At 36.1% G+C, this 14,189-nt stretch overlaps 1 protein-coding gene across 2 annotated transcripts; it reads left to right on the plus strand.

Moving 5' to 3' along the window:
- Nucleotides 1-4,674: 4,674 nt before the first annotated feature.
- On the plus strand, nucleotides 4,675-13,891 carry LOC117327832. 2 transcript variants are annotated; one of them, XM_033885036.1, is made up of 5 exons: nucleotides 4,675-4,883; nucleotides 5,481-5,640; nucleotides 7,328-7,503; nucleotides 8,138-8,218; nucleotides 10,488-13,891. In XM_033885036.1, the coding sequence occupies exons 2-5, from the start codon at nucleotides 5,583-5,585 to the stop codon at nucleotides 11,412-11,414; spliced, it is 1,242 nt and encodes a 413-aa protein (XP_033740927.1). In that variant the 5' UTR covers nucleotides 4,675-4,883; nucleotides 5,481-5,582; the 3' UTR covers nucleotides 11,415-13,891. The 2 variants fall into 2 exon arrangements, with proteins under 2 accessions (XP_033740927.1, XP_033740926.1); XM_033885035.1 differs by lacking the exon at nucleotides 4,675-4,883 and adding an exon at nucleotides 4,899-5,139.
- The last annotated feature ends 298 nt before the right edge of the window (nucleotides 13,892-14,189 follow it).

Here is a 14,189-nt window from a genome sequence, read left to right on the forward strand (position 1 = left end):
TGTCTTAGTTTGGTATGCAATATATTAAGTTTGCGATTCCCAAATTTAAAATGCACTAGAGGACGTGAATTGACATTTTTCGATAATGATAATTTAAACGCATTTTCAGTAGTTTTACTTTTAAAATCATTGTTTACGTGGCAATTATTCTATAACGTTTTTCTCAAAAGCGAAATATCTAACATATGCTACACATGCATAATTTTTCTACTCCCTGAAATTTATTCAAATATAATCAAATACAGTTTTTCAGTTTTCATGCAATTCAATTCAATTCAATTCAATTTATTTCCAAATGCTACATAGCATATAGGATTCCAAGATACATATATATCATATAACTATTCATGCATACAAAATGGCGGAGAACTAATTCTGACTATTTCTGAACCACACAAAAATTATAAAATACAGGTATATAGGTGTCTATAGTAGTGGTGAAGTGTGCAGTCTATTACGTAATCTGCTTATTCAGGCCTTTGTATTAATAATGCCCGCTTGCATTCAGTTACATGAAAGGCTCATTGTGCTAATAATGCCCAGTTTTGGGCAACAAACAAAACCTAATTGTGTTGATAATTCCCAGTTTTTGGGATCAAACAAAAACCTATTGTGTTAATAAAGCCCGATTCTTTGTAAACATAATACACACTTCTACCACGGCATGGAAATACAGAGACATTATGAGAAATAATGTACGATACAAACATAGAGCAATGGTTTAAATGTCAGATATGCACGTGCCTAGGCCATAACACGTACAGGAATGTATTACATCCCTGTATAGACAAAGGTAAGGCTTGCATTCTTTTAAATGTGTTGACACGACTTTTTTTCTATTTGCACTTAGTTGCACTATTCATAGAGAACTTAAATGTATATATAACATGTAAGTGAATTTATAATTATTTCTTCATAATATTTATTATATTATCTATATTTGCCTCTTCGAAGTCTGTGTTCGTGGTCTCAGCTATTCAGAAGAAAAAAACAAAAACAAAATGTGGCACCCTGTTAAATAATGTATTTATGCGTTTTATAATTGTCTGTCGGTTATTTGCGTTTTCCGTAACCGCGTAAGCGCGCGTATACTTTCGTTTCGTTTGTATGTACCGTTGTTATAGTAGGCCCCGAATAGGTATACTATTGTTATGTATAGGTGTCGTATATGTATGGACAATGACTGACCGCTTGACCCGTGACATGCGCTGTCTAATTCTTTCTTCCTTTTCCCGCCTAATCTTTCTTTCTTTTCTTACTTCTTATTTGGGTTTTGAACAAGACAGATGTATGTTGATTACGCCATTTTTTTCCAAGGAGTTTGTCCTTCGTGCCATACACGGGGGACTACAATTCCAGTTAATAAATAGTATTTGGAATGACTTAACCTGGTTGTTCGGTCTGTTGGTTCGACGGAGAGAACCCCCCTATGACAATTCTACAAAAACAACAAAGGCATGCGTGTGTTTCGTTACGTTTTTATAGTGTAGCGGTGTGTCGTGTTGCGCTGATAGTGTTATAATGATAGTCGGTCTCACGTGCATGCATGCTTTTATTATTCAAATAGGCACAGATTCCCATTCTCGTATCCAAGCAGACTTCAACTAAAATGTTTGCCACTTCCATGGAAACGGTTTATCACAGGGAACATCTCCAAACCATTTAAAAAAAACACTTTTTTTTTTAAATTTCAAAACGAAAGCTTTTTAACTTGCGTTGTCAGCTTCAAGTAAAGGAAGTCGGATCAGTGTTTAGTAATTAATTAAACTGCTGAAACCTTTTTTCAAAGTGCTTCATGACACTGTTTTCATTTATGTTTGACTCCGAAAATAGCCGGTTTGTGCTGCTCCTTTTACATGTAATTGACACATTTATGATAAATCAATGAATTGCTATAAGATACTTGAATTAGAGGTTTTAATATATAATTGAACAATATATAGCAATGATTAATAGGGTAAAGTAACTTATACATTATATATAAGCTAATGTGCTGGTAATCTGTTATTAATACATAAAATTTGTCAATGTCTGAAAACTTGTCCTGTACAAACAGGTTGACAGGTGAATAACGTCATGGTTCGTCAATAAAATTTGTTAAAGTGAATGCGTGTCCTGAGCGGTTTTTTCACGCCCCGTAATTCATTATTTGATATTTCAAAATTATAGTTGCTGTATCATATAGATGGACATCTAATCGATTAATATGCAAAATTTGACTCTGATTAGACTAGTGCATAATATGCAAATGTACCGGCGAAGTTACGGTGCAATACATATGCGAGGGTCCTGTGAGGAATGAGTGAGCTGTGAGGAATGAGTGTCCTGTGAGAGTTTTTGCCCCGCAATTCGTTAAATAGTATTTGCTGTTAACTCCTTCTGCATCATACGGATGAACATCGAACCTATTAACATGCAAAAATTGACATCGAGTTTGATGCGAAGAAAGCATAATAATTCATTCATTTTCGGTGCAGTGTCCAGTGCGGTTTTTGCACACCCCACAATTCGTACATATACGCGATGTCTATTATTATCAATGTGCAAAATTTCACTTTGATAGAACAAGTACATTTTAGCAAATGCTACGGCGAATTTACAGTAAGTGTAAGATGAGTGTCCTGTCAGTTTTTTGCACATTTTGTTAAATTGATAGGCGTGTAATAGATATGAATATTAACTAATAGTATAAAAGTCATTACTGAGTACATGGTAAATAGGTTAAGATTTTTGCACTACTCTACGAAATAAAGGCCATACATTTTAAATGTTAAAAACAACTGTTATCGGTAATGTACGAAAAAGCAGTACTGCCGTCAATTATATATTTAAATGTATTTAAACTTTATAAGTGCGTTAACTATGTAGACAGTGTATTTGCACTTTCAATAAATACGTGTAATTAGAAATTACATTAAAAGTTAAAACTGTGCATTTTCTTGGTGTACATGTCGATCGTGAGCGTTAGTTAAATATTGAAGGATTTTACTTCTCATTATATTTTATTAACCATAATTATTTGTAGACATCGTTCCTTTTTCAAAAGGTGATTAACAGTATATGAATTGATTAGTGATGCCAACTAACTCACTGTAAATTATTGCCTCAGTTATGTGAAGTGATTGATGACTTGTCAATGACCAGTTTTGTTTCGCGACTATTCAATTCAGCCCCATGCTGTGTCGATGTCAATGTAAGGGTTATGGACATTATTATCGCAACAAAAGGCAGTAACGAATGCAAGTGTAACAGGATAATTATTAAACCTTTTGTTAATTTTCTGTTTGCTTTATATGTATGTTTTATATACATGTGCATAAATGTACAGATGTGTGTGTTGGTCATATAGTAATAACAACAATATTTTCTATACATGGGAAGGTAATGCATATTACAAGTTATTTCTTGTATAATTTTAATAAATGGACTTTGGGAGAAAAATACGTATATTTCAGGCGTAATAAAGTTATTTCTACGGTATAATTCTTATAAACGGACATTGGGAGAAAAATACGTATATTTCAGACGTAATAAAGTTATTTCTACGGTATAATTCTTATAAACGGACTTTGGGAGAAGATACGCCTGCGGCAAATTACCCGAGGTTGGCACGCCACACAATCTAATTAAAATCTAGATGGTCATTATCACTACGTTACATGAACATCTAACAACATCCCATAAGGGGTCACGTTCTGATGACCTCTGAGATGTGTGTATTTCACTTTCAGGGCGAATTGGCATTTTGTCGATGTCATCGAAGCAAAACATTTCGTCACAGCATGCATCTGAAGCAAACCATTTCGGGATATAATATAGCTATATGCTTTATGGGACGAAGTGACTTGAAACAAATTGACAGATTATACAAGCTATGCACTCTAGTGATGCTAATTCGGACATATAAAATTCACTTCCAAGATTCTGGAAGTAGTCATTTGATTGGCTAATCCAAACGTAGTGATAAAGACCATCTAGATTTTAATTAGATTGAGGTACTTGTGGACATGATTATGATGTTTTTAACTTAAATGTTTTATTATAGACTATTAAATTATTGTATCACAATCGCATGCTTAATTTGTAAAAAAAATATATCGTACCTCGGCCTTATAAATACTAAATTTATAAGGCCGAGGGACGATATTTTTTTTTTACAAATTAAGCTTGCGATTGGGATACAATAATTTAATCGTCTATAATAAAACATTTAAATTAAAAACATCATAATCATGTCCCATGACAATTAAGTACCTGTGAACAAAATCACGGGGCGTGCGCGAACACCTCGCGGGACACCCTGCAATGTAACTTCGACAGTACATTTAAATAATATGCACTCGTGCAATCAAAGTAAACTTTTGCATGGTAATAGGCTCAATGTTTATCTGTATGATACAGAAAAAATAATTTTAAAATATCATTTAATGAGTTACGGAGCGTGCAAAAACAATCACAGGACATTCATTCCTCACAGGACACTCGTATGTTTATGGCACCGTAACTTCGTGTTCGCCGGTACATTTGTATAATATGCACTCGTTATATCAAAGTCAAATTTGACATCTTCATAGGTTAGATATTCGGGGCATGCAAAAACCATCACAGGACACTCATTAGGCACACCCCTTGTGACTGTCAACTTGTCAGCAGGCTGAGTCTCGTTTTCGCGAAATTCAGGGGAAATAACTCTTTACATTTTGCGAATGTGAAACTGGCCTTAGAATCCTTCCCCTTCTGTAGGAATAAATGGATTTGGTCCATATTTCGTATCAGGCATCCGTTACTAGTTTTGTGTAAACACTGGACACGAGGGGCCAGAGAGGTGGGCCAAATTGGGAACGTATACAACGCAGTTATAGCGAACTGAATGTCATATACAGGTGAGCGATTACCTACAGGCCCTCTGGGCCGCTTGTTAATCCTTGTATTTTGTACTAGTAAATTATGGTATGTGGCTGTTTTCCCGTATGTTTTTAAATTTGAGGAAGACTTTTGGAGCAAATCGATTTATAACAGGAATTATTCTGTCGTGTCTATAAACAACTTAGCATGATAAACTGACCTCTGTAGAACGGCACAACGGAATCCAGTTCGCCCTGATAATAATGTTCAAAATGGAGGCACGTCAAAACAGAGGTAAGATGACTGACAGAGCGTACTGTTTTTCAGTAGAGAATTTGTAAATTAAAGCATAATATAAGTATTAACAATGGAATGGATTTCATGTTGAATTACTGTAACCTCTGATACAGGTGCTTTTGATGGCAATCAACTGCTATGTCCACTGCAGCCGTACAACGGGATGGAGGAAATACCGGGTATCTACTGCAGTAGACTATTGCAGTAGCCTAGGGTGTAAATATGTAGATATATTGTCCTTCCTATGCATCGCTAATGTTGGATAAGTTTAAGTAGCATTTTTATCCATGACGATGTCACACGTGACTTCACCATGATGTATTTTCATTTTGATGTAGGTCTAGGGATGACACAGATATTTTGCAACCGCTGAGTTACGAAATAAGCGAGGATAAATTTTACGTCATAGATCTATCAGACGGCAAAAACAGGACGACAAGATGTCAACTGCTAAAGCTGAATTTCAGACTTTCAAACAACAGAAAGCAGTAAAAGACGGTAAGGGATTAACATTGAAGCTATATATTTATGTTGATTTCTATATTGTTTTTGTGGTTTTTTTTGGGGGGGGGGGCACAAAACACAAGCTGGTCCTATACGGGATAATACCTAAGTAGTTGTATTGTATTCTGATATTTCACACACACCCGAAATAAGACAAAAAATAGAACCGATCATGGTTGATGTATGATTAAGTTTATACAACAGACAAGCCCCTATAGTCTGCAGTCAGCACTGCAGGTAGCTATATAGGGTACATGTAAGAATATTGTACTTGCTGCCCAGTTGTATGATCTAAGAGGTGACTAAATTTGGCATTATGTCTTTACTTTTCTTTGCTTAACATCTTTATTCTCTCTAATGTCTCCCTTGACATTACACATACTTCACTTTTGACCTTTAGTTGAAATTTCACCCAGTGGAGAAAGGCTTCGGGTTCTGTCCCCTGGCAGTGACATACCAGAGTCTGGAAATAGTTTCTGGAAATAGTTGTTGCTCCTCCTTCTTAATGCTGAAGATTTAAGAGAGTGGGATGACTTGTTTGCATGCTGTCATGATCAGTATGATGTGACCAGATGAGATGACAGGTAGAATGTTGGAGAGGTAGCAATATAAATTCAGCATCAGATTTGTACTATCACAAGGAGACAATTAAATTAAGTCTCTTAAAACACACACACACACACTTCAAGCATGCTTCTCACACATTCAAGACTGACAGGATTTAGACCACTGTAATCTGATTCGTTGATGGAAGAGGCAGTTAAAAGTAGGAAAATATTTGAAATATAACTTAATTGAGAGGATTTTGTCATAATTATTGAAATATCCAGATGAGCGATGCAAGCCCTCTGGGCATCTTGTTTAAAATCTCAAATGGAAGCTTTGCAGGATTATTTGAATTTAAATCACTGCCTCCACTTGGGAACGAATCCGGGACCTCTGGCTTACTAGCTATATACATATATATAGTCTTGTGCTCAACCGATTGAACTCTTTAATGGAGAGGAATATTGCAGCTAGTATTTACCAGGTTTACACTCCTATACAACACTACTCATTTCTTTGCTGTCACCATGGGACTTTCTTGTTCTTCCTTATGTCAGCTGGCCCACAGGGTTTGTCTGAAAATTTTTATTCATAATTAAATGTCATTGTTTAACAAGTGTGACATATTGAAATGTGTCGGACTGGAATTTCAACCTAGGACCTCTAAATTCTAGACTGATTCTCTAATCAGTCTAGAATTCAAATGCAAGAGAACAAATTACTGAAATCCATATTAATAAGCCTGCATGTTTATAATTACAGTATGTGTATGTACTTATAAAACCACTTTTCATGAGACAACATTTCTTAATTAAGGCACATGTACAAACAAGCATAGCAAGATATTCCTTCTGATAACTGGTGTGGCATGGTATTTTGATGCACGGTGAAATGAACTGGGGTCAAAATACCATAATGATGAAGAATATTTTATTATTGGCACCATGCAGGAAGAAATAAGATTTGTTTTAATTAAAAGTATAACTGGTTAAAAATCAAAGAAAATTATGATAATATACAAAGTACATATAAAAAAAATATTCACAGTTATGTTTTATATCGCATTTTAAACACATGATTATGATGAAATGTATACATATGTATATCAATTATGAATATGTCATTGTGTTGTCAGATTCTTTGCGACAGGAGAGAGTAAAGGGAGCCAAGTGCCTCCATTATGTCGGCATACTCATGCTTATTGCCTCCCTTGGACTACTGATAACCAGCTCTGTGTTCATGGACTTGGTGAACAAGAGTGAAAATATGCATCTAGGATCTATACCTATAGGGCTGTTTGCTGCAGTTTTGGTAGGTTATACATTCAAGTTACATATAAGGGTACCTTGAAAACTTATCCTTGAAGATGTAAAAAGATCATTCACAAAGAAAGGGAATAAGAGGACATTCATTCAAAGTATTTGCACAACAATCTAGAATAAAACATGCGTAAGAATTTTTTTGCCTTGTGCATTGTAAAAATATGGAACAATCTTCTGGAAAATGTGGTATTAGCACCTTTATAAAAAGACTTGCTAAGTACTGGGAGAACCAGGATCTCCTATATAATAATAGGTCCGAGATACATAAAAATAATGCAAGTAACGTCATAATTATCTATATTTTCAATTAATTCAATGTCATGACATTGAGTCCAGTGAAGAGAATTTTAATTAATCCTATATTATAAGAAACAGCAACTTTAGATTTCCTTGCCCATTATGCAAAATATTTGAACGTGAAAGTCTTTACTTGTTTCATATATGAAGTTGATACCCGCTAAAATTGATTCAATCAATCCAATAGATCCTACATATCTACTAGTGTCTTCTTGTGTGGTGTAAATTGATTTCATCTGCATGTAAAAGTTGTGAAACTGAATGGTACAGGAGTGGTGACAGCACACATATGTATGTTAATGTTATTCTTCCAACATGTTGTGTAGGGAATGGCTGGTGGATTGTGTGAGTATTGTGCCTCAAGAAACATTGTGGAATCAGAAGCAAAAGGATGTTCTAAATCCCTTGTAAGTATATATATGTGGTAGCTAACGTAAGTATATGTATTTGGTAGCTAACTTCCAGGATTGTTCTGGATGGAAAATTTGGTCTAGCCACAATCATGAGCATTGTCTAATTATTTTGCACAACTGTAAGGAAGATAATATCTATATTGATAAATAGGAATCTGTATTCAATTAATACTGGTATGGTATTTATAAAAAAAATCCCTCTTGATGATGACAGTGTCCATTTTTAGCTCACCTGGACCGAAGGTCCGGTGAGCTTTTATATGTCGTGGTGCGGTGTCTGTCCGTCCGTCAACATTTGCTTCAAATCGCTACTTGTAAAAAAATTCTTTTTGGATTTTGACCGAATTTGGTCAGAAACAAGGGGCCAGAGGGACGGGGCCCAATAGGGGAAATTTAGACAATTCCTTTAAATCGCTACTAGTTATAAAGTATTGATTGGATTTTGACCAAATTTGGTCAGAAACATCCTAGGCAGAAGGGGATCAGATTTTACATAAACGGTGAGGCTGACCCCCCCCCCCCCCAGGGGCCAGAGCCCAATAGCGCAAATTGAGGCAATTCCTTTAAATCGCTACTAGTCATAAAGTTATGAATGGATTTCAACAAAATTTAGTCTGAAAGATCCTTGGGGGAAGGGAAATAGATTTTGCATTCATGACGATTCTTACCCCCAAGGGGCCAGAGAGGCAGGGTCAAATAGGGGAAAAAGAGGTAATTACTTTTAAATCGCTACTAGTCATAAAGTTATGAATGGATTTCAACAAAATTTAGTCTGAAAGATCCTTGGGGGAAGTGGAATAGATTTTGCATTAATGGCGATTCTGACACCCAAGAGGCCAGAGGGACGGGGCCCAATAGGGGAAATTGAGGCAATTCCTTTAAATCTCTGCTTGTCATAAAGTACTTATTGGATTTTTGACCAAATTTGATCAGAAACATCCTTGGGGGAAGGGGATCAGATTTTGCATAAATGGTGTCTCTGACCCCCAAGGGGCCAGAAGGGTGGGGCCCAATCGGTGAAATTGAGGCAATTCCTTTAAATCGTTACCAGTCATAATGTAATGAATTGATTTGAACCCAATTTGCTCATAAACATCCTTGGAGCAAGGGAAACAGATTTTGCATAAATGTTGATTATGATTCCCAATGGGGCTAAAGGGGCTTGGCCCAATAGGCGAAAAAGAGGTAATTTCTTTTTTAATTGCTACTAGTCATAAAGTTAAGAATGGATTTGAACCAAATTTAGTCAGAAGCATCCTTCTGGGGAAAGGGGAACAGATTTTGCATTAATGGTTGCTGTGACCCTCCATCCCATAATTTAACCAGGTATAGCATCGCTGGATGTTAAGGGATAAACACAATTTTTATCCAAAAATAGGCCCAAGGGTCTATCCCCACCCTAAGGGACTTAGTTTCTTTAAACACAATCATGACGTAAAAACAATCCCTGAGGTCTTTTCACACCCTTAAAGAGACTGGACTTTGTTATTTCATTAAAGCAGTTGGGATCCCCACACTATAACCATATATTGCATTGTTCGAGATTGACAAATAAAGCTACGTATTAACGTATTGAACATTATTTTGACAGTTAATAGCTACGTATTAACGTATTGAACATTATTTTGACAGTTGGTCAAATCCAGCCAGGTGAGCGATACAGGCCCCATGGGCCTCTTGTTTCCTCTGGGCCTATTGTTTTAAAAAAATTCTAGCAATGAAAATAAAAGGATAGAGTTTTAAGTGTCCATTATATAGGCTTCACAGTGCACACTTCACATTGCATATTGTACAGCCTTGCAGATTGCCTGTTGAAATCTATTGCTTGTTTAAGTGATATACTGTTATTCAAAAGGTTATCCATTGCAGGTTATCAAAATATTACTCATTGTTTCATATTTGTTTGCCAACCTCTTGAAATACATACTTGAAAAGTGTGCACATTAAAAAGAATTAAGCCTCATAAAAACTTATACCCTAACACAGCATTTTTACACTCTCTATCGATAAAACCATACCTTTTTTTAAGTCTTCATAAAAAGAACGTGTATTGATTGTGAAATGAGATGAATTCACTTCTGTTTCGCTAAACATGATACATTCTGGATAATTATATAGATGGCAGACTTCCCCACTTCAGACCAAGAAGTATTATATATATAACAAGAAACTTGTTGTTTTCAGAGCTCATAATTAAGTTTTCACAAGATAACTGTTATTTGCTGAATGGCATTTTAAAAGAATTCCCCCCCTTTCATTTCAGGTGATTGGCAATTTTGTGCTGAGCTTTGTTGCTTTGGGACAGTGTGTGATTGCTTCAGGGTTTGCTGGTAGTACTTACAGCACCTGTACAGAGGATCCTGGTCCAGCGCCGGACAAGGACTCCTGGTTTACCATTGACTTCAGACAATGTGTTTCCTATAGATCTGAAATCAAAACATCTGCAATCTTCCTTATTCTGTTTGGAATTGCACTTGCAGTTATGTCAGTGACTTCAATTGTTGTTTATTGCATGTACAAAACTTCCTTCGGTGTATTTAATCAGCAACAGATGTTGTTACAGGTGGAAAGAGATGTTGGAGCTATACAGCACATATTTAATCTGCAGTCACAGTATCCAGACAGGAATGCATGTGGTATAGAAGATCTGCAACAAATGCAAAGCTACATCACTGAAATACAGACAAAGTTGACAGAGGCAGCAGCTGTCCCTCAGAGACGGGGAGTTGGTGCACCCATCATTCTGATGAACCTACAGTCACAAGTGACAATTCTACAGCAGACACTCAACACACTCATTCAGATGTCAAGTCAACCACAACAACCTGTGCAACCCTTTCAACCACAGCCCATGGGTCATGGTTACCCTGGATACCCTGGCTACCCTATGGGAGGTCAGGGGCAACCAATATCCTATCCACATGGTCAAGGTCAACCTGTGCCTTATTCACAAGGTCAAGGTCAACCGGTTCCTTATTCACAAGGTCAAGGTCAACCTGTTCCTTATTCACAAGGTCAAGCTATGTATTACAACCAAGGTGATCAAGTGCAAGCTCCACTTATGAATTACCCTCAGGAAGGTCAAGGTCATCATCCACAAAACAATCAAGCAGGGAGTCAGCTTCCTCCATCATATGAAACTGTAATGGCTAAAGAGCATGATGTTGAGACAGAGAAGAATTGGGTGTAGGAGGAATGGTTTACTTTTGTTTATGGTACAAACAAATATATAACTCTATCTAAAGTGTAAAATATCCCATACATGTAATATATTTGTTACTAGGCACAATTGTGTAATCTTGCCATTAAAATTGTATAATAGATAAGTATTTTAAGAATGTAAAATTTTAATTCAGAATTCAAATATATTACTTTTGTCTGAAGAGGTATATATATATATTTATCACATAATCGGTCTGTTATCTGGTGAATTGGGCCATGTAATATTTTTGCATATATGTCACTAGACTTTAACTAAGTGTAATATTTCCTATTCCCTGGAATGTTTTTCATTGACTGTGCCAGTCAGAAATTGACCGCTTCCATTTGATTGCTGCACTTTATTTTTTTAGCTCACCTGGTATGAAGGACAAAGGTGACCTTATGCCATAATTAAACAAACTGGGCACAAAGTGGGCTGAGGGGCGGGGCCACAAGGGAGCAATTTGGCTGTATTGCTATAAACACTTTCTTGTCTTGAATTAAGCAATGGATATCACTCATATTTGATTGGTAGAATCCTTAGGTGGTGGAGATTCAGAATTGTACAATTAGTAGGGCTGATCTGCTAGGGGTGAGTGGTAGGTCCAAAAAAGCTAAATTACAGATTGTGAACAAATTTGGCCTGAAGCATTGTTGTTGGCAAATGGGAGTTCACATAAATTTGTTCATGAAAATATCCTAGGCCCCCCCCAGCTTCAAGAGTCTTGAAATATACAACTCGGATAGCTATGATATTTCATTTTTATCGTGGCATATAGGTTTTAAATTGTTCAATTCAGTCCCCTTGTTCAGTATATGGTGCCAGCCCCTGGGGATTTTGAAGAATTTGAGATCCCCAACCCATAACTATATATAGCATTGCCTGGCATCCAGACATAAACACAAAAATAGGCAGTGGGGTCTTTCTTCACCCCTAAGAACTTATATTTTCTTTGGTTATATTTTTGAAACCATTGAGATCCCGACCCCGTTCAAAGATCTGATATGAAATTAAAGCTCATTTAAGATCCTAAATATAATATTTCCATTCTATGTACATATATCTGTATAGCTTACCGCAGTCCTTATATGACCATAGCTGCTGATAAGATATTGAATAACATGAACCAAACTTTTTAGCTTACCCAGAGGTTGTTAATCTCTAATGTATGCATTTTGTAAAAGAGATGATAAAAAAGTATCTAGCACTACAGTTGATTCGTTAGCAAAACAAAACAATATGTTGTACATAACATTACATTCAGCTGTACATGTTAATGCCTGATACAGTATATTTGTGAAATAAGCTGGTTTGCATGCAATAAGCTTTATAACTACTAGTTATATATAGATCTTTCATATAGGAGCACATTCAACATCAGCATGCATTCTTTTAAATTTAAGTCTAATGGCTTAAACATCTTTCATCAAACATCTAATCCACCAGTCTGATAATTTGTTTTTAAATTGTGTGATATTGCATCCATAGTGCTGCTTGTAATGAAAAGGTAATAATTACTTTTAATATGTAGATATTACAAAATGATGTGCGACAATTAAAAAAGTTGTATTCCCCACAATATTACTTCAGACTTTATGAGAGTTGATATGTGGTGTAATAATTTCTCTTAAACATCCCAATATGTCAATTTGCTTGTTATCATTAGCTGATGTAGATTGCTGGTGATTAATAATATAGGAAGATTTACCATAAATTTCATATATTGGTTCTCTAGGTCCATAGACATATTCGATTTTGAGATTGATCAGAAAAACAAAAAGGAAGACAGGAGACCATTTTGGATTTTGACTGTTGAAGTTTGAAGGATAGAAGCAATGAAAAATCTGTTTTGATTTCTTGTAAAGTTGCTTGTGTAATGTGTGTGCAGATTGGATAAATTCTCTTTTATTGTGTCTTTACACTATACATGTTTTTGTATTTGTTGTTTATAGTACAGTTGTGTAAACAGGTATCTGACTATTCATGTGTTGAAATCGAACCTAACTTAAAGTGAGCTGTCATATAATTTTTACCTCACCTGGCCTAAAGGGCCAAGGGAGCTTACACTTAGGTATGGGATCTATCATCCGTCCGGCATCAACTTTTTAATGTAGAGCCTCTTCTCACTAACCAAGATTCTCATAGTCATGATATTTGGCTGATAGGTTCCTTTGATGAGGCCCGACAATGTTTGTGAAGAGAAATGACCTTGACCCATATTGAAGGTCACAAGGGTAAATTTTTTTAAACATTCAAAAGACTTCTGGTTAAGCAAAAGGCCAAGAATCGTGATACCTGGCTGGTTAGTTCATATGATGGAGCCACACAAAGTTTGCAAAAACTATACTCAAGGTCACAGAGGTCAAATTTGTTCAAACATATGACATTCTTTTTATGAAAGGAAAGGCAGAGAATCATCCAACAAGTGAATACTAGATGAGTGATACAGGAACTCGGGGTCGATTTTTAGCTCACCTGGCCCGAAGGGCCGGTGAGCTTATGCCATGGTGCAGCGTCCGTCGTCCGGCGTCCGTCAACTTTTTCTTTAAATTGCTACTAGTCCTAAAGTATTGAATGGATTTTCACAAAATTTGGTCAGGAACATCCTTGGGGGAAGGGGAACAGAGTTTGTATATGTTTTTACTCTGAACCCCCAGGGGCCTGAGGGGCGGGGCCAAATAGGGGAAATAGGGTTATTCCTTTAAATCGCTACTAGTCATAAAGTTATGAATGAATTTGAACCAAATTTGGTCAGGAACATCC

The sequence above is a fragment of the Pecten maximus genome, chromosome 5 (genome assembly GCF_902652985.1).
Source record: "Pecten maximus chromosome 5, xPecMax1.1, whole genome shotgun sequence".
Classification (NCBI taxonomy): Eukaryota; Metazoa; Mollusca; class Bivalvia; order Pectinida; family Pectinidae; genus Pecten; species Pecten maximus.